Source organism: Rhinolophus hipposideros, assembly GCF_964194185.1.
Source record: "Rhinolophus hipposideros genome assembly, chromosome: 22".
In the NCBI taxonomy this organism is placed as follows: Eukaryota; Metazoa; Chordata; class Mammalia; order Chiroptera; family Rhinolophidae; genus Rhinolophus; species Rhinolophus hipposideros.
In genome coordinates this window covers 22,148,780-22,170,169 of record NC_138068.1, presented here as the reverse complement: position 1 = coordinate 22,170,169, position 21,390 = coordinate 22,148,780, and the positions used below count along the sequence as shown (strand labels likewise).

The 21,390-nt window shown below is 43.4% G+C and overlaps 1 protein-coding gene across 2 annotated transcripts in view; it reads left to right on the top strand.

The window, feature by feature from the left end:
• Nucleotides 1–13,304, top strand: part of KIF3B (kinesin family member 3B) — a 37,544-nt gene extending 24,240 nt beyond the window's left edge. Inside the window, exons 3-9 of one of the 2 annotated variants that reach the window (XM_081034692.1) lie at nt 955–1,056; nt 1,273–1,395; nt 1,505–1,623; nt 5,782–5,895; nt 6,588–6,693; nt 8,689–8,867; nt 11,393–13,304. In XM_081034692.1, coding sequence (XP_080890818.1) covers nt 955–1,056; nt 1,273–1,395; nt 1,505–1,623; nt 5,782–5,895; nt 6,588–6,693; nt 8,689–8,867; nt 11,393–11,405 — 756 coding nt within the window. In that variant the 3' untranslated portion in view covers nt 11,406–13,304. Of the gene's footprint in view, nt 1–954; nt 1,057–1,272; nt 1,396–1,504; nt 1,624–5,781; nt 5,896–6,587; nt 6,694–8,688; nt 8,868–9,888; nt 10,121–11,392 lie in introns of those variants that run through there. The other variant, XM_081034691.1, reaches the window with a different exon arrangement.
• The last annotated feature ends 8,086 nt before the right edge of the window (nt 13,305–21,390 follow it).

Sequence of the window (21,390 nt, the reverse complement as noted above, 5' to 3'; positions counted from 1 at the left end):
TGGTCAAGTCAGACTTCTTGGAGCTGCCCCTCCCTTTCCCTTAGGGCCCGGTCAGTCCCTTGGTCTCTTTGAAGCCATCCCCTTTGCTCTCCCCCACCTCTACTGCCCTAGCCCAGGCCTGGACCCTGAAAACAGCTGCCTGTATGGTCTCCCTCCACCCAGTCTGCCCTTTTCTAGTCATTCTTCCTGTGGCTTGGGAGTAATGTTTCTAAAACATAAATCTGATTGTGTACCCTTTTGCTCAAAGGTTGCTGTGGTTCTCAGGATCAAGTTTAATCTCCCTTAACAGGGCTTTCAGGTTGTTGAACTGACCCCTGATTGTTTTGCCAACTTCGTGTATTACCACTCCCTACCCTACCCTGTCACACAAAATTTGCTTTTCTTAGTTGATTCCTATTTTTACTGCAGCACTCTGTGTACGTGTCCCTTGAGGTAGGAAACTTTTTCTGACTCCCTCCAAAAGCCTGAATTCTCTCCCTCCACTGCACCTCTCCCGTTAGTACTCTGTCTTTTCCTTATGGTGCCATCTGACTCCATACGGAAAGAGCCTGCTTACTTGTCTGTGGTCGTCAGCGGACTCTCAGCTTTGGATTCGTATTCATAGTTGCATCCCCATTACCCAGCACATAGGAGGTGCTTCTCATGTTCTAAGTGGAGTCAGTACTTCATACAAACAAACCAAAACCATATTTTTTTTAAAGCAAGTTGAAGTTCATGTGTGCCTGGAGAAGCAGTTATCTTCAGTGTCTTCAAGGTAAAGCCCCCAGTGGCGCTGCCTCAGCCCCGTCCCAGTGATGGGGAGGGCACAGCTGAGCACAGACTACGTATTTACCCCCCGAGTTCACCCAACCTTGGCTCAGTTCTGAGCTCTTTATCTTTTGTGGGCTTCCCTGTGAGGAGCTATGTTCTGAGAGAGACCATTCACAAGATGGATTCTGCTTTTTTCTCACTCAGGCCATGGAGAGTAAGCTGCTTGTTGGAGGAAAAAATATAGTAGATCATACAAATGAACAGCAGAAAATCCTGGAACAGAAGCGGCAGGAAATTGCAGAGCAGGTAACTTTTTATTCCTTTTGGTGGAGAGTGGGGTGGAGTAGGTATGTTAATGCTGCAAAGGAAATACGTCTTGAATTAGACTCATTAAAGGGCATGGAAATGAGGTGTGGCAGCCCCTTCCTAGCGGAAGACTCTGATGGGGGTTACCCAGACCTGTATGTATTCTTGTGCAGACATTGTCTCTACAAGCTGATGAATTTTGTGATATTGCTTTAGAAACGTCGAGAAAGAGAAATCCAGCAACAGATGGAAAGTCGGGATGAGGAGACCTTGGAACTTAAAGAGACGTATAGCTCATTGCAGCAAGAGGTGGACATCAAAACCAAAAAACTCAAAAAGGTATAAAAAGAATGAGGCCAGGCAGAGGTGTCTTGAGACCTGGGGGAGAAAGGGAGAACTCTGTAGTCTGGAGGGTGCCCTCCTTACCTGCCTCTCCCTTGGGTTCCAGCTCTTCTCCAAACTTCAGGCAGTGAAAGCAGAGATCCATGACCTCCAAGAAGAGCACATCAAGGAGCGTCAGGAGCTGGAGCAGACTCAGAATGAGCTCACCAGGGAGCTGAAACTCAAGTAAGTTCTGGGCCTTCCATGGCACGCCCTGCCACTTGCTGGGGTTGTTGTTTTTTAAGTAAGAAACACTCTCCTTAGGACAGGGCCCCTGCTTACTTCTCTCCAGCTCAGCTCCTGACACCTTGTTTGTCTTCTATTTATTCCTGAGAAAGTCACTTTCTGTCTGTGGGTCCCATCTGTTAACTGAATGACTTTTCCAGATGATCGCCAAGTTCCTTCCACCCTATCTTCTTGAAGCTTTTAAAGGCTCTGGCCTCATCTCTATCTATTGATAAGAGGGAATCTTTTTTTTTTTTTTAACTAGAATTTTCTGAATGGTATAATTAACACCCAAATGCCCATCACCCACATTCAATGATAAACTGTCTTGTCATCTGTCTTTTATATATATATAATATTGGGAATATTGGGGAATATTGGGAAACAGTGTGTTTCTCCAGGGCCCATCAGTTCCAAGTAGTTGTCCTTCCATCTAGTTGTGGAGGGCGCAGCTCAGCTCCAAGTCCAGTCTCCGTTTTCAATCTTTAGTTGCAGGGGGTGCAGCCCACCATCCCATGCAGGAATTGAACTGGCAACGTTGTTGGGAGCTCACGCTCTAACCAACTGAGCCATCTGGCCGCCCCTCCGGAAGCTCAGCAGCAGCTTGTTTTGAGGAACTGCAAAACCGTTTTCTAAGATGGCTGCATCATTTTACATTTCCATCTCTAATTTCTCCACATCCTTGTTGATACTTGTTATTCTCTGTCTTTTTGATTATGCCGTCCTATTGGGTGTGGACATGGTATCTCATTGTGGTTTTGATTTGCATTCCTCTAATGACTAATGATGTTGAACATCTTTTCATGTGCTGATTGGCTTTTATATATATTCTTTGGAGAAATGTCTGTTCAAACCCTTTGCCTATTTTAAAACTGGTTATTTACTGGGTCTTTTATTATTGAGTTGGTAGAGTTCTTTATATATCCTAGATACCAGTCCCTGATCAGATCTATGATTTGCAAATATTTTCTCCCATTCTGTGGTTTATCTTTTCACTTTCTTGATAGTATTTTGTTTATAGCACAAAAGATTTTAATTTCGATGTAACCCAAGTTATGTGTATTTTCTTTTGTTGCTTGAACTTTTTGTGTTGTATCTAAATTTGCCTCTTCTGGACATTGCATATAATCTATAAATGGAATAACATGGCCTTTTGTGACTGGCTTCTTTCACTTAGTATAGTATTTTTAAGGGTCATCCATGTTGTTGCATGTTTCAATATTTCATTCTTTTTTTATGGTCGAATAATATATGAATATACCACATTTTATATATCCTTTCATCAGTTGACAAACTTTTGGGGTTGTTTCTACTTTTTAGCTAGTATGAATAATGCTGCTCTGAACATTTGTGTATAAATTTTATTATGAACTTATATTTTTAATTCTCTTAGGTCATCTAAGAGTCTTACAGTTTTAGGTCTTACATTGAAGTCTATGATCTATTTTGAGTTAATTTTTATGTATGATCTGAGGTAGGGTTTCAAATGCATTCTTTTGCATGTAGATCTCAAGTTGTCCCAGCACCATTCTTTAAAAAAGCTCTTTTATCATTGTCTTTGCACCCTTGTAAATCAGTTGACCATAAATGTAATGGTTTATTTCTAAATCTTCAGTACTGTTCCATTGATATATATATATATATATATATATATATATATATATATATATATATATATATATATGTCCTTATGCCAGTACTACACTGTTTTGATTACTGTAGCTTTGCAGTAAGTTTTGAAATGAGGAAGTGTGAGTCCTCCAACTTTGTTGTTCTTTTTCAAGATTGTTTTTTTGCTATTCAGGATCCTTTGCATTTCTATAACAATTTTAAGATTAGCTTGTCAATTTCTGTAAAAAATCCATCTGTGTTTTTAATAGAGATTATGTGGACTCTGTAGATCAATTTGGAGAGTACTGTCATCTTAACAGTACTGTGTTCTGATCCATGAACATGGGATGTCTTTCCATTTATTTAGATCTTTAATTTCTGTCAAGACCGTTTTATAGTTTTCAGTGTACAAGTCCTTTCACTTCTTTTCTTAAATTTATACTTAAGTATTGTATTTTTTTGATGCCAATGTATATGGCATCTTAATTTTGTTTCAGAATGTTATTGCTAGTGTATAGAAATATAATTGATTGTGTCTAAAACACAGTGATATCTTTCCATCTAACAAAATTAACATTAAGTTTCTTAGTATTTTCTCATATTCTGTCCATATTTAAATTTTCTTGGCTTGTTCATATTGAGCTCTATATAAGGACCACATATGCCATTTGCCCATTATGTCTCAAGTTTATTCTAATCTGGAGCAATCCTTTTTTCCTTTTAAGAACTTTTTCATAGTTGAGTTGTTGAAAAATCTGGGTCATATAGCCTGTAGAAATATCCTACATTCTGGATATTTCAGTCTGCTTATTCATTTAACTGGTGTCTTTATCTCCCCTATTTCCCTTTAACTGAAAGCCAGCTCTGAAGCCCTGCTTCTTAACCTTGGTCGCGAACAGAAATCATCTGAGGCGTTTTTAAAAATAGTGATGCTTGGGCCCCACCCCAGTGTTTCTGATTTAATTGATGTAGGGCAGTGACCCTCAAACTTTACTAGGCACCAAATCATCCGAAGGGCTTGTTTAACATTGATGGCTAGGGCCCATACCCAGAGAGTCTGATTCAGTATGTGTGGGGTGGGGCCTGAGAATTTACATTTCCAGTAAGTTCCAGTTGTTGCTCCTGCTGTTTCAGTGAACATACTTTGTGAACCATTGATCTGTCATGAGGTCTGGGCAATATATTTTTCAGAACTCTGTAAACAATATTAATGTGCAGCCTGGCTTGAGAACCATTGAGCTAATGGTTTCAGCCAATAATGATCTTTGTCTGGATCCATTATTTCATTAGGGGTTGCAAAATGGTGTTTTTCTAGATCAGTCCTACCACAGCATTAGCTAGAAATTTTCTTTAAAGAAGACTTTTCAAGGGGATGCTTTTAATGACCAAGTTTTAAATTTGGAAAGGAGCCCTTAACATTAAATGAGTTGTCCTCTTTCTAAGTATTTATACCTGGAAAAAAGATCAGAATAAAATATGCCAAAATATTAGTAACAGCTATCTCTGGATAGTGAAATTGTGTGTATTTTTCACATTTTCTAATGTGCATATAGGACCTTTAAAGTCAGGGAAAAACAAAACAGATATATGATATGAAAAATAATTTCTTAAATGTCTAATAACATAAAGAGAAAATTTCGTCTCTCCACAATGTTTTTTCCCCCTAAGGAAGCCATTTGCATTGTTACAGTTCTTACTTATATCTTTTGAGTAAACAGTGAGTCAGCCTGTTTTTCGCAGTCAGTGCCCTTCCCCTCTGGTGTTTGTTCTGCGTCTCTCCCACATTAACACCCCTTTGGCATTGTTCTGTCCTGAGGTTTTGAAAGAGTGAATGCAGAGATGTGGCAGGAGACAGTCATCACCATGGAGAGACAGAACCCAGTGGGTTCCAGTTTCATTGTTTGCCATGTTCCCTGGGCGCTTCTCACGCAGACTCTTCTCAGGAATGGTCTTCATTCTCAGAGGTATAAGAGGCTGAAATCCATTTGGTCCTGCTCTTTGTCCTGGTGATTAGAATGTGAAATTTTCCAACCTGGGCAACAATCCATGGGATTGGAGGAAGGCGGTTTAATTTCTAATCTGTTTTCAGCCTTTTGGAAGTTAATGAGCTGGGTAAGCAGTACTGGAAGTAGCTCTCCAAAAGGTACTTCAAATAGCGCAGGTTCACTGTAGTGTAGCCCAGGCATCGCGTCCTCTTCAGTCCTTTCACATCCTCAAGCTGCTCCTCCTTAGGCAGATGTGAACTCTCCATATTCCTAGGGCAGACCACTGTCAGCACCTGTCATACCTAAAAGTGCTGTACTGGTTGCTCTCTGTCTCAGGTAGGGACCAAGAGTCATTCCTGTCTGTATCCCTGCTCTTTGTATAATGGTAGGCCCATAGTATCTGCTTAGTAAATGTTTGCTGAGTGACTTACCTCATTACTCCCTACACGTGGGACCAGATAGCCAACACTCGACCTGTATTCTTTTTCTATCTGTATTCACCCCTGTATGTATGCTTTTACAGGCATCTTATTATAGAAAACTTTATCCCTCTGGAAGAAAAAAGTAAAATTATGAATAGATCCTTCTTTGATGAAGAGGAAGATCATTGGAAATTACATCCTATAACCAGACTGGAGTAAGTCCCTATTGACTTTAAGTAGACTCTAAGGTGGGGAGGCGGGGAAGAATGTTAATAAGGAGAAGGAATGTTTTTATGGTAAAAACATAGTTTGATTGATTTGAAGTTGAAACCAATTGCATCTCTGACACTGTGTTGGCCACGAGTCCATGAGGTAAAACTTGGATGAGTATGGTATTAGGAACTGGGAGACTTTATCACAGTGAACTAATGACCTTTCGTAAGTTCCTGCATTTCAGCTTCCCCAGCTGTCAAGTGAAGCGTGCTAGGCCAAATGAGGGGCAGTACACAGGTGTTATCTCGAGTGTCAGTCTGACACAGTGTTGAGAAGGACTCGCAGTGTAAGTCTGGGTCATGCTGCAAAAATGGGAAATGTCTGCCAAAGACACAGGGGAGGGGAGTGTTAATAGTTATGCTTCATACCTACCACCTAAGAACTAGATGATGACTCAAATCTCTTCTAGCTTAAAAGATAAATGACATTCATGTTTGAGTCAGAAAGCAACTCAAGCAGAAAATAAAAGCAGCTCTTGTGCCATTTCCGTGGCGGCTCTCAGTTGGGGGAGTTACTTGCCTCAGGTTTTATTTAAGCAGGCTCAGAGTCTTCTGAGTGCTGGTTCCACAGGACCAGTCCCGGGACTGTGGAACACACGCCAGCCAGGGCGTTAACCACTGGCGTCCGTTTCCAGGAATCAGCAGATGATGAAACGGCCAGTCTCAGCTGTGGGATACAAGAGACCATTGAGCCAACACGCAAGAATGTCCATGATGATTCGTCCAGAGGCCCGATACAGGGTGAGAAGATTGATCTTGTATTCTACATCTCTCTCTTTCAGAGGGGTTTAGATTTATGTAAACCCTTAGGCACCATTCTGCAAAGTCACAGTTTATATCCTGACTCTTTCCAGACGTACCTGAGCACATGTATATTAACATAACAATTTTAACAAATGCTAATAAATAAAAAGGAATGAGATTTAGAAAATCAGGACTATGGAAGACAGTGACTCCAACATCCTGTCCATAATGGCCAATAAACATTAACACTAAGCTTCAAAATGGCTCTGTGGGGAGACTGGGAAGAATGTATTTGTCAGTGACAGGAGATGGAGCAATGTCAAAGAACTTACGGTACTTCCATTTAACATCATATGGGTCAATCATGCAGTCATTTAAAGTTACGTTATTGAGGACTATTTAATGACCCAAACGTATTTTATAATAACACTGTACGAGCCTCTGTTATACCGTGTTCCCCCAAAAATAAGACCGGGTCTTATATTAATTATTGCTCCAAAAGATGCATTAGGGCTTATGTTCAGGGGATGTCATCCTGAAAAATCATGCTAGGGCTTATTTTCCAGTTAGGTCTTATTTTTCAGGGAAACACGGTAAGTACTTGCTGTGTGCCAGGCACTGTATGTTGCTTAGTCCTGTGGCTTATTAGGTAGCTGGTAAGTGGAGGAACCCGGAGACACAATGTATCAAGTTGTAAAACAATCAGTACTGCAAGTATATATAGGAAAAAACAAAAAAATTCTAGGGCAAAATATATTAAAACGTGAACTGGTTATCTCTGGTTAATGGAAGTGCATTCAGTTTAAATTGTCTTCTTTTTGTGTATCTGTATTTTATAACTGTCAGTGGGGGACCTATATTCCTTTTATAATGAAAGATTTTCACTTAAAACATTTAAAATGTTTTTGAGTCTTCTTTGTCATCCAGAACAAAACAGATTAAGATTAGTTAGCTCCTCAGGTGCTGTTCTTCCTGGCACTGAGTTATTTAAAATAAATAAAACAAAAGCAAAAAGGATGTATTAGGTGGGGTTTTACACGGTGGAAGATGAGTGCTGTGTCAGACAGAATCCTCAGAAGCATTTTTCTAGCAGTTTCAGAGGGTACATATCTTGCCAGTTATTTCATATCTTAAGCCAGATACATGCTTTGAAAGCCTACAAATCAGATACGTGGGTGTCCAGGGTGCCAACCTAATCCAAAGGTAGAATTGAAAGCAGTGGCTCTCAAATGTTTTAAGCAGTGGACCCACTCCATTAAAAGAAATTTTAAGTGGAATGGAGCCACTCCCTCATTCCACCTTCTCCCTGCGGTAGCCCCTCCTGCCCCCTCTGGAGCCCTGGGGTTTGCACTACACTAGGTGGGAGGAGCTGGAGAAGATATAGCCATGGGTGCTCTTCCCCACTCACTTGACTTGGTTTGTAGGAGCTCTGAGAAGGCCCACCACCATGGGATGTCAAGTGAGGGCATCCGTCCACAGGCCAGTGATGAGACAGGGCCCAGACTGCTGTGGAAAATGTGGTCACAGGTACACACACTGCTATACACACCCTACTCCACGCACATCACCATACCTGCTGCCTCCCCTCAGCAACCAAAACATTCGTCAGAGCCATTGTAGGTGGTGAGATTATTGGTGACTACTACTCTTTTCTTCTCTATACCTTTTTGTATTTTCATATTATCTGCAATGAATGGGTTTTACTCAATTTATTATTATTCTCCTTAGGGTGTATGGAATACATGTTGATGGTTAAAAAAAAACACAACTTTTTTTTCAAAAGGAAAACAGAAAAAAGCCTAGAGAAGAAAATCAAAATCATCTGCAATCCCACCAGGAAAAAAATTACAAAACTACATCGCTTCTTCTAGGCAGGTTTTTGGTAGGCTCTGGGTAGCAAGCAATTTGCAGTTCTGTTCTTGGAGGGGGGGTCTAGATTGCTTGTACTTCTCTCTGTCTCATTGGAGGCTGATTATGACTGTGCTTCTGCAGGCAGAAAACATCGTGCTCTTAGAGCTGGACATGCCCAGCCGGACCACCAGAGACTACGAGGGCCCTGCCATCGCCCCCAAAGTCCAGGCCGCATTGGATGCCGCCCTGCAGGATGAAGCTGAGATACAGGTGGACGCGTCATCCTTTGAAAGCACTGCAAATAAGAAATCCAAGGCCAGGTGCGTGGCTTTTGATGACCTATGTTTGAACAGAACATGTTTGAACAAGGACGAATGAAGGTAGAGTGTGGCAAGAGTGCTTGTTTATCATGGAATGCTTTACAGGACACACCAGAAAACACTGTTACATTACTCCTATGTTTATTCATTTATCACACAAATATTTATGGTTCAGACATTATGCCAGGTATACTGAATGCCAGAATACCTAAAATATCCAGTTGCTACTATAAGGAACATGTGTTCTAGTGAAATTGGGGACAGTTCTTTGGTTCCACCAGGTACTGGGCAGTTCTAAGTACTTTTTAAAAATATTCTCTTAATGATTTGCAAAAATTTACAAGGTAAATATTATCATCAATCCCATTTTATAGATGAGAAAACTGAGACTTAAGAGAATTTGAAAAAGTACCCAAATGCAAGGTAGTAAGTGGCAGATGTGGGGTTCACACCTAGGTCGATCCAAATTCACAACCCAGGCTCTGAGCCTCAATGCTGAATTGACACACACACACGCACACACACGCACACACACACACGCGCGCGCACACACACACACACACACACACACACACACACACACACACACTGGCCCCACTGAAAAAACCAAGTGCTGATTTTGGTGTGAAATTTAAAATTCTATTTTATTAAGTTCTGAATTAGAAGTTCAAGGGAAACAACTGGGTGAAAAAAACAGAAATGGAAAAAATTCTACCTGGCAAGTTAATATTTTTTGCCAATTTGGAGATGTTCAAGATTTGATTTAAATGAAAGAACAACTGCTGAGAATCAGAATCCCTTCCCTAAGGTTTCCCGTGTTGGTTGGCAGGTTGTGTTGGCCATGTGCAGAGGCCCCTGCTGTGCCAGTCTGGTGGATTTACAGTTGAAAGGCATAGTGGCTTTCAAGCCATTGAGGAAAGGCCACCTTGAAATGTTAATGGCACTTGATGGGAAAGGAGTCTGATCTGTGTCAGCGACAGAGATGGGTCGTGTCATGTGAACATGTGCTTGACTTTTGCAGGCCAAAAAGTGGAAGGAAGTCGGGATCCTCCTCCTCTTCCTCAGGAACCCCTGCATCTCAGCTTTATCCACAGTCTCGGGGACTGGTTCCAAAGTAAAGCCAGTTCTTCCTCTCCCGGGGTATAAATAGCATTTGCCTTCTGAGAGGAGAGATGAGCAAAAACCTGCAGAGAGCACTTGTGCCCAAACTCAGAACCATTCCCCTGGGGAGAAGCGGTGGCCTCTTTGCAGTTTAACCAATTTAATCTGGCTGAAATGTGCTGGTGCTAATCTGGCACTCAGCTCCTCTGGGACACGTCCATTCATTAGCATCTCAGAAATGCATGGGTAAGGTAAAGTGCGATAGTCGAAGTGGAAAGCAAGAGAATGACCAGTGACCATGCTTCCCTTCTCCCTTGCCTTCTTCTCTCCCTTCCCTTGCCCTCTCTTTCTCTCCCCTCTCCTTTTCTAGCCTTTCTTTACACTGGGCTCCCTTCTTGTTGAACAATAGGGCAGAATCAGGAGTCACCTCAGCGGGACCAAGTCTTTGGAGCCTCGGGATAAAGTGACAGTGAGGTTGAAAAGTGAAAACCCTAGAACTTCAATAGGTGCTTGTTCTTGTAGGTAGAAACGAGAAATCTCATTTGGATCCAAGCCCCTGATGGGTATGATCCGTGCTCCTCTGTAAGAAGTCGATCTGCCTTTAGGAGCTGCTGAATGAGGAAATGTTTTCCAAGGAAGCTACCAATTTCCGCTACTGAAGGACTTAATGCCGGAAGCAATAGAAATCACATTCCCTTTGCCTCCTTGGAGAGTTTAGGGAAACAGCTTTTTTAAAACCTCAAAACCATGACCATCCTGTCAAACACGTAAATCTGTAAGCTGATGCCATGTCCATATACCGTGTCATATTACTCTTCATTTGTCACCATCTTCTCCCATGTGTGCGTACTCTACCTAGGCCCAACCTCTGCCTTCTTTGATGGGACAAGAGTAGGGGGAATGAGACATAGAGTGGCACTTTTGAATTCCCCATTTTGTTCCATATTTGCATAGAGAGCATAAGGGTGACTAGGCAGATGCAGAGACAGACACGAGGCTCAGTACAGTGGGAAGGAAAGACATGACACATGGAAGCAAAGGAACCCTGCCTGCCTTCAGCAGAAAACTCACCTAACCCTAGAACTCTAGCTCCCCCCAGGCAGAACCTAAGGTGATGGCAGGGAGTGGCTGTGTGATTGAATAGGCTCAGAGGAGAGAGTTAGGAATTCCTGTTTACATATACTAGTTTGGTTTGTAGGTTTTCGTTCTTTGTATTATTGAAATTCAAAGTTCATTTTATGTTTGTCATTAGGTCAATGTTATTCCTTTTTCCCCCAAGAGAAGCTCATAAGTGTGTGTGGGTGTGCAAGCACAGTGGTACCTGTGTTCTTTGAGTGTGTCTGTAAGAAAGAGAGAGAGACCAAGAACTTGCCCAGTTGTAGAAATACGCTAATGTACAGTTATTGCCTTTGTCTGTATTAAAGGCCCATTGAATGAGTAATCCAGGCTGGAAGCACTCCCCTGTGGGTGTGTGACTCCACGAGCCAAGCCTGAGGGGACAGTATGAGTCCCCAGGTCTGCCACACTGGTGTACCTTGCTGGCACGGTGCCTCAGGAAGGTGGCGACTCAGATGGGCCTTGAGTTATATTTTAACTCAGCTGCTCAGTTCCCAGGGCACATTTCTGGATCAGAACCTGTGGGAAAGAGGAGGTACCAAGTGCAATGTCTCGGCATTCTGCAAATGGAGATCTCGCATCTGGCAGCTTATCTCCTTTTTAGTTACCGTTCTTTCTGAACCCAAGGCCGTTTTCAGCAATTCCCAGAGCATAATGGAGCCTTCCCTCATCTTTCTTCGGATCAACCCCTTCTTCTTTCTTATTTACTAAGAATTTGCCTGTTTGAACAGGAACCAAATGATGAGGGAGATTGCCTAAGAAGGTTATCTGCCCATTACACCTGTCTCTTGCAACCACATTTTTTCAAAGCTAATCTGACTTCTGTAGGCTGAAAATATTCATCTGGCAAATCTGAGAATTGAACACTATAGATAAACACAATAACTTAATACCAGTGTCTCGAGGTGGCTATTCTGACCAAGGGTGGTTGAGCGACCATAGAACTTTTCTAAGAAGGCAAAAGAAGAAAGCCAAGTTGACAAGCGGGGTTATTAAAACAAGCTTGCCTTATACTCAGCTGTGTTCATCTGGTGGTCTGTGAAAAAAATAGAACACCTGTGTGGAGGTGAAGCTGTTCCTTCCCAAGCAGTCTTCGGTGCTTTTCTTCTCTCAAAATGGATCCGATACATATTTGAATAGAGCAGACAGTAGAATGTCTTACTGCTACCAGAAAGCTGCTGCTCTGGGCTCTGAATTGAGCCCTGTGTGTAGAGGAACTACCAAGCCCACTGAGAGACCAGGTTTTCCTGTCTGTAGTCATGCTAGAACGTTCCAAGCCATCCGAGGGCCTTCGTGCCAACAGCAGTTAGTTGAAGTCTGGGAGCAAACCTACTAGGATCTAAGAAGATCGCCTGGGAGAAGGAGTTTGAGACCGTGTGCAACCCTCATCAGGCCCCTTTTCGCTCTGATCAGTAGGAATGTATCTGGCTTCATACTTTAAAGTCCCATGTCTCCCAGACCCCTGGATTCAGAACCTGAGGCCACAAATCATCGGCATGAAGCACTTTCTTGAGACTCTGACCTAACGTTGGATCGTTCCCCATTGAATGCCTGCATGCTGCTTGACTTCCACCACCCACACCTCCATGATGAAGGGCGTCAGAGAGTTCTGCAGCTCAGGTGTGGGCCACTCTCTGCTTTTCCTGTCTGATTCTTATAAGTCCTCCTTCCCTCACTGAATGGAGAATTGTTGCCACGTTGCTGAGAAGTGTTGATCCCCTGTTAACATGGGATATCAGTTCTGCCTCACATTTCCCACTTGAGGTGGAGGTTCACTGCCAGCAACACCTTGGGTCATATCGACACCATCAGTGGACAAAAATGGGGCTATTCATATACTCTAAAAGCCATAATCAAAATGCTCAGAGGGAACTGGATAAGAAGAGTGGGCCTGGCTATCATCTATCTCGCAAGGTTTTGTCTTGTACTGTTCAGAAATCTGCCACCTTTCTCCCTGCCTTTGTTTCTTGAATGAAATGCTTTCGAGGTTATTTATGAAAGGAGTGTTCCTGGGGCAGGAAGGAGGCAGTGGGCTTTACGGCTCCTTGGAGTTACTATTGACCTTGACCTTCTCTTTGGCTACCTTTAAACAAAGAACATGCCAATACTTGGGGCTCTGAGTTTTACAGTTGATATTTATTTGTATCATCTCTTTGTCTAGGAATGTAAAAGTGATTCTAAACTAAGATGTGTAATAAAAATCAGATTTATTGTACCTACAAAAAGGTGTCCTCATAAATGACTAACGCTTTGAAAACGATAACGCCTGTGGATGACACACTGCCACTTTCTTTAAACATTTTTATTTTTCTAGTGAAAGGAGAGTGGGAGTAGAAATGAAAATTGAACTGGAATGCTGGTATTTAAAAAAACACAGTGGGCAGCCTGTTGGCTCAGTTGGTTAGAGCGCCGGGCTCATAACACCAAGGTCACAGGTTCGATTCCCACATGGGCCAGTGCTGCGCCCTCCACAACTAGACTGAAAAAAACGACAACTTGACTTGGAGCTGAGCGGTCCTGGGAAAACACACTGTTACCCAATATTCCCCAATTTAAAAAAAATGGATCAAATAAGTTTATATACAGAGAGATAGATATAGACATAGAGATGGATAGCAACAAGGTAAAGGAACATAAAGTGAAGAAAGACAGACAAATAAGTGCTTCTCATGTTTTTTTTCTTTTTTAAATGATTGGTAGTAGGGTCTTTTTATTATTATTTTTAAGATTTTTTTTTATCGGGGAACAGTGTGTACTTCCAGGATTTTTTTCCAAGTCAAGTTGTTGTCCTTTCAATTTTAGTTGTGGAGGGTGCCGTTCAGCTCCAGGTCCAGTTGCCGTTGTTAGTTGCAGGGGGCACAGCCCACCATCCCTTGCAGGAGTCGAACTGGCAACCTTATGGTTGAGAGGACGAGCTCCAACCAACTGAGCCATCCCGGAGCTCAGCGGCAGCTCAGCTCAAGGTGCCGTGTTCAATCTTAGTTGCAGGGGGCGCTACCCACCATCCCTTGCGGGACTAGAGGAGTTGAACCAGCAACCTTGTGGTTGAGAGCCCACTGACTGACCCATGTGGGAATCGAACCGGCAGCCTTCGGAGTTAGGAGCACAAATCTCCAACCGCCTGAGCCACCAGGCCGGCCCCTCTCATGTTTTTCCATGGAGGTTCCTGAGACAGGCTTAGGCAACGGGCATGCAATGTCTATTAACTTTTGTGTTTTGTGTTTTAAATTTCTTTAAATTTAGTATGTTACACTTTAAAATGTCTTTATTTTTTTAAACACAAAAATATGTTATTTACCGTCAGGGAAAACAAGAAATACCAAAAATGGACCACAGGTTGGTCTTGTGGTTTCTGATATGCTCAGGCCTGCTGAAATGTACCCCTCCGGTGCGTCCTGGTTGAGAAGTAGGGACTGAGTAGAAAGAGCATTGACCTCGGCCTCTGAGCTGGGTCTGGATTCTGGCTGTGCCTCTGCTTACTAGTTGTGTGACTGTGAGGAATTTAATTACCTCTTTGAATCTTGGGGTCTTTGTCTGTAAAATGGGGTGATAATCCCCACCTTGCAGGGCCATTGTGAGGATTAGCAATGATATAAAGCAACAAGCACACACTATGTGGCCTAGAACAGACATTTAAAAATGAGGTTATTGCTGTGACGGTGCCCTGTGTTGAGAAGACACCATGAACAATTTGTATCCCAAGATACTAGAAGCTAGTACCAGGCATACCCTGTTTAGAAAATCTTAGGCCTCCGTAGAAAAGCTGCTAACTATTTAACAATTGTATGTTGAATACCTACTATATGTCGTGCTGTTCTGGGCACTGGATATAGAGATGTGAGCAACCCTGACATATGGTCCCTGCCCTTATGGAGCTTGTACTTGAATGGGGAAGGAGGCAGGCTACGTGTTAACCAAATACACACACATGTGTAATGACAAATTGTGACAAATTCCATGAAGTGATACTATAGGATATTAGAAGAGAATAAGAGGGGCCTAATTTGGACTGGGTGGGTAAGTAAGGGAAGGGCTTTCTGAAGACATGGCATTTACACTGAGATCTAGAGAACAAGGAGTTAGCTGGGCAAGAGAAGAGGGAAAGGAATTTGTGAAAGAGGGAACAGCATTTGTGAAGGAAGGCCTTGTAGAACACAGAAGTAGACTTTCACAAGAAGGTATCTGCAATCCTTTTTTTACCCTCACTAGAGGAAAACATGGAGAACTGTGGTAGAAAAGATTATGGAACAGGACTTTGAAAAATAACAAGATATTTAGGGTTGGCTGGATGGCTCAGTTGGTTAGAGCGCGAGCTCTGAGCAACAGGGTTGCCGGTTCGATTCCCACATGGGCCAGTGAGCTGCGCCCTCCACAACTAGCCTGAAGTCAGTGACTTGGAGCTGATGGGCCCTGGAGAAACACTGTTCCCCAACATTCCCCAAAAAAATTTAGGGGAAAAAAAAGATATTTAAAGAGCACAGATGACAGTGGTCTATGTGACTTAAGCAAATGATTCTTATGTTTCTTCATAAGATGCCCTCAAACTATGTGTAATGTCCCTCTCCCCCTCTTTTCTTTCAAAAATAGTTTAAAACCATAGCATGGCTTTGCCTAAATAATTAATTATTAGAATAGTTCGAAATTCATTAGCCAGAAAGCAAGAGTTGAAAGTGTGATCTGAAGAATTATGAGTGTTCTTCAAAGTGACAGAATTCTGGGTTGGGCCAGGGGTAGATTCACAGGAGAGGAACAGGGCAGAGCAGCTGGGCAACTTGGAAATTCCTGCTGACTCACCAAGTTGTCTTCTCATCTTCTGGATTGTTTGAAAAAAATAAAAATAAATTAAAAAATCAAGAGACTGCTCAAACCTCGTGTGATTCCATAAGAAATAAATATTTTGTTTTCGTTCTTGAAGAGCTTCTACAACCCTTGGAATTTCCTGAGTGATAGGAGTATCTTTTGGTATTCCTACAAGTCCCTGTCAACCATATCTGAGTTTAGGCTAATAAAGTGACTCTAGGTGGGCCCCTAGATAGCTTCAGGATGGGGGCTGCTTGCCAGAGGAAACTGTCATGTGATCTGAGGGTTGGAACTTTCATCCCCACCCCCTGACCTCCAAGAAGGGGAGACAGACTGGAGATTGAGTTTATCACCAATAGCCAATGATTTAATCAGTCCTGCCTACAGTAATGGAACCTCCACAAAAGTCCCTAAACAATGGGGGTTCAGAGAGCTTCCAGGTGGGTCAACACGTTGAGGTGCTGGGAGGATGGCATAGCCAAAGAGGGCATGGAGGCCCCCCGCACCCCCCAATACCTGTAACTAAAACCCTTTCTTGAATACTGTGTGCCATTCTAGCAGTTATTGAATCTGAGGAGAAAGTTGTGGGAATCCCAATTTATAATTGGTGAGAAGTACAAGAAGCAACCTGGGACTTTGAAGTGGCATCTGAAGTGGGGGCAGCCTTGTGGGACTGAGCCCTTAACCTGTGGGTCTGCGCTAACTCCAGGTAGCGTCAGAATTGCAAGACATCCAGTTGGTGTCTAGAGAATCAGAGGATTGGGTTGCTGGGTGGAGGGAAGTATCCGTACATTGAGCTGTCAGAAGTGTTGTGAATAAAAACAGTTGACCTTGGAAACTGTACTTTGAACTCCACACTGATAGTTTAGTTTGGGGGCACTATGGTAGTAGGCCCTCTGGTATTAGGCTTGCCATCTGATCGAAGTTTACCCTGAGAATGGTCTCCAAGGACCATGTGGTGGTCACATCTGCCAGTGGCATTTGTCAAGGATATAACTGTAGCCCTCACAGCTGCTCCTGTTTCATTCTCTGTTGTTTCCATCAGCAGTCTTGTGGTTAACCGTCCCTCGCTGCTTCAGTTAGGCGAGCCAACTGGGCACTTGCTTTAGGTGTGGGAGAAATGGGCAGAGCGAGAGATCGCTCAGCTGCGTCTCTGGGGACGGTGTAGCTCACAGGAACTTGTTGAATGTCTGTTGTGCACCAGGTGTCTTGTCCTGCACTGGGGACAGAGAGGAGTAAAATGTACTCCAGCTCTTCAGAGGAGAGGGGAGACAGAAACACCCAGTAATGGTAATGCAGTAATGGTACCAGTAATGGTAATGCAGAGTGATGAGGTCCCATGAGAGGGCCTGCCTCCTCTCGTCACACCCCGCTCCCTACCTCCTGAGGCTGGAACCACACAGAACTCCTTTGGTTTATGCCAACAGCTTTCTCACCTTGGCACCTTCACATGTGCTGTGCCCTCGTTCTGGAAACTTCTCACTCTTTATTTGGCTAACTCCTACTCATCCATCAGGTACCAGTTTAATGTCACCTCTTCCAAGAAGCCTTCCCCAACCATCCATTCTGGTTATCCCCCATCTCCACCTGGCTGTATGGTGTCTCTTACCTTAATTTGTTTCCTTCTTAGCCCTTTTCCCAGCTTGCAGTTATGTATTTATTTGCTTTGGTTTCCCCTACCAGACCATAACTTCCCTGAGGGCATGTCCTGTTGTCCGTCTCCAAGTTTGACACTTACACAGTTCGGATGGTTGGATAGGTGCTGACACCTACAGCTCAGCACAGTGTTTTCTGTGACAAGGAGTGATATGCCAGGAAAGGTGGAGAAAGGTTTTGTAAAGGATGTAGCATTTGAGCTGTGCTCTATAAGAATGGGTAGGGTTTCATCCCCTTGGGAAGGAGGGAAGAGCAAGCCAGACAAAGGGGACAATGTAAATGAGTGCATGGGGACTTTCTGGTGATGGGAGTGGAGAATGAGAACTGGGCTGGGAAGGGTCTGGACTCCAGGGCACATCTTGTAGACAGAGGGAGAGCCCCTGAAGGCTTTTTTTATTTGTGGGAGTGAAGCAGGACCCTATTTACACTCAAGCATTTTCTCCTTGAGCCAGCCTCACATGCTATTATTTCTCTTTGAGATAACAGAAAGCAATTTCACTAAGTGCAGCTTTCAGTTTGCCTGCTGTTCACACAGGTTTTCTGGGCTTAGTTGGCAAATTGTGTTCTGCAAGGAGCTTTCCCCAGCACTACCTAAAGAATTCCACGGAGCACTTGTACCTGACTTCAAGATCCTGGTTCCCTAGGAATGGGGCCAAGGGATTCTTCAGGGCAGTGGTCTGCAAAGTGGTCCCATTGCCACGTTTGGTAACAGAGAAATTAAACTGTGATTGGTTTTGAAATTTGTCTTGTCCAGTCAACAGAAGATTTGCGTATGCTGTTCAAGACTGTGCTAGGTGTCATGGGCTGCAGCTCAGGACGCTGCCCTTCCAGAGCTCCCAAGCTGGTAGGGAATTACCGCCATTCATAAATAAGTACAATGAAAGGTGATCAGTGGCACAAATATGGCACTGACAGGGTGCAGCGGGGAGGGTCACAGATTCAGTAAGGTGTGCGTTGAATTTAGTGATCAGTTCCTTTGCTAGATTATCCCAGGGGCAGCAAGAGGAGTCAGGGCTTTGGCAACAGATTCATTTATTCTTTCTTTTTTTGAGTAGTATCTAGAATGTTCTGGGCATTGTTCTAGTCCTTGGGATTGGATGAAGCCCCTGTTCACATTCTAGTGGTGGAGACAGATGGTAAACAAAGAAGTATGTGCTGTGTCTGAAGGGAAACCAGGCAAGTCAGGGGTTAGAGAGTGATGAGCTAGGGAGGTGGTCGCTGCACTAGATTGGGAGGGCAGGGAAAGCTTCTCCACAGTGATGACATGTTTTTACGTTTGAGCAGAGCACTGAGTGAAATTAGAAAGCAAACTCGTGGGTATCTAGGACGTGGGGGAAGAGGATTCCGGGGAAAAGGAACTGCAGTGCAGAGACCTGGAGGTATGTTGGGGGAGGCCCGGAGGCCAGTGTGGCTAGTGGGCAATGAGGTTGGAAAGGTGGCCAGGGGCCAACTCTGAACTATAAGTGAATTGTATTTTTAGACCTTTGGAGGCTTTTAAGCAAAAGAGGGAAATCTGACAGGAATGTTTTAAAAGGACCTCTCTGGCAGCTTTGTGTAGAACAGAGCAGAGGGAGCAGGCAAAGAGACTACTTAGAAGGGTTGTGGTAGTTTAGACAGGTGGCGAGTTGGACCCGGCAGTGGGACAAGAGAGAAGTGGTAACGTGCCTTGGGAAATGTGTATTGCTCATAATTGGATTGTTGGTGAGAGAAAAAGAAGAGACAACGCGCCCCAACCGTTTTGATCTGAAGCCTATGGAAATGTCACCTCTGCTGCTTCCTTTCATGTGCCCTCCCCTTTTTAAAAGAAAACGTTTTATTAATATATAATTCATCTACCATATAATTCACCCGTTCAAAGTGTATATTTATTGATTTTTAGTACGTTCACAGAGTTGTGCAACCGTCACCACCATCAATCTGAAAACATTTTCATCAGCCCAGAAAGAACCCATTAACAGCCACTCCCACTTTCCTCCTAACTGCACAGCCCTAGGCAACCATTAATCTACTTTCTGTATCTTCTGTGTCTACATTTGGCCCTTTTAGGGTCTCAAAATCCCAGTTTCCTCATCTGTCACTTCACACGGTGAAGATGAGGTTTAAAAGAGAACATGATCACATGACAGCATGCCTAATGGGCCACTCCGACTGGCCTGGGCCATAGAAAGTGCTCTGGAAATGCCAGCCCTTCCTCACTGTTACTGAGGCAGCATGGGCAATGATGATGAGTGTGGGCACCGAACCCAGGCTGCTGGGTGTGAATTTGGAACTCGCCATTTCCTAGCTTTGTGATTATGGCAAAGTTTCTTAACCTCCATGGAGCTTCATCCTTAACAGTCAAAAAGGGACCATAGCAAGTACTTCTGACATTGCTGTGACTCCAAACTAGGGGAGCGCTGGGAACAGTGCCTGGTATGTAGCAAGTGCTCAGTGAGTGGTAATGGTTGCAGGGCCGTTACAGTTATTAGGCAGTTAAGGAGACCTGTAGGCAGGTGGTGGCTCCCAGCCTCAAGGTCAGGAATGGACGTTTCTGAATCCAGGTGGTTGCAGGGGTAATGGAGAAAGAGACCACAGGTCTATTTTTAGTGTTGTCCTCTTGTTGGATCTATACCTTTGCAAAAGTCACTTGTTCCCTCTAAGCCTCAAGTTGCTCATCTGTAAAATGGGAGTAAAAGTCGGCCTTATTTAATGGGGCTCTGTGGAGGACTCAGTGACCCATTGAGCACCTGTTGTCAGGCAGTTTTGAACACAACGGGAAAATAAGCCTTGCCCTCCTAGAGCTTACGTAGAACTGGTAGAGACACAGAAAGTAAATAATAATCATAAGGATCATAATAAATAAAAAATAAGAAATAAGAAAGAATATGTGTAAAGCACTTGGTGTCTAGCATGTGGTGAGCACTCCACAAATGGTAGCTGTGATGATTATGTGAAAGCACTTTGTTACGCTGGACAACACAGCACAGAGGTACTGATAGGTCTCTAGGTCACTGAGGGTGCAAACATGTTGCCTTCATTTAAGCCTTACCTCATTCCTGCTCAATTAAATTTTACTCAGCCTCCAAGCCCCCTTTCTCATTGCCTGGTTGAAATCTGTGTATCTTACGGTATAGAGCTTTCTTCAGCTGGCATTTACTGAAGGTCACTTTGGGCCAGGCATTCTGCTGGATACTGCGGCTATTAAGCTGAAAAACCCAGGAGGGGTGTGGTTAGGAGGGTGAATGAAGGGAGCCCGGGGCACTCTGGGAACCTCCAGGCCAGGCGATGTGAAGGAACCTGGCACCTTGGTTTTATTCTGCCAGGGAAGACCCTGGGGGATTTTGACGTGGGTGATAAAGTTAGCAGGAAAACTTAAGACTTCACAACATTCTTGTTTAAATACTGCATGGTTCAAGCAAACATTTGCATTATGGTCAAATGCGTAGTCTATATTTAAGCACTACAGTCAAATCAGAGAGCTACAAGATGGAGATGTAAGAACTTGTAGAGGAGCAAAGACTTCAGGGCAAATAATGTCTCAAGGTGAAGACAGTATGCCACTAGATCAGCAGGAAATGTGGTAGAATGGAGGGGGGACTTTTAGTGCTGGATGAACCTAGGTTAGTTTTTATTACCTGCAGCAAGCTGTTACATTTCGGTGGGAGAGTTAATACTGACCCTGATGCTTTCAGAGTGCGGAAGGGGTTAAAGAAAACATCCATCAAGTGCCTGGCACTTAACAGGCACACAATAAAAGGTACATGTTAAATATTAATAGCAATATTAATTATTAGTAACAGTGCAGCATTATGGAAAGAGATCTTTGTGTCAGCCAGACCTGTGTTCGAATCCTGATATATCGAGTGCAAGC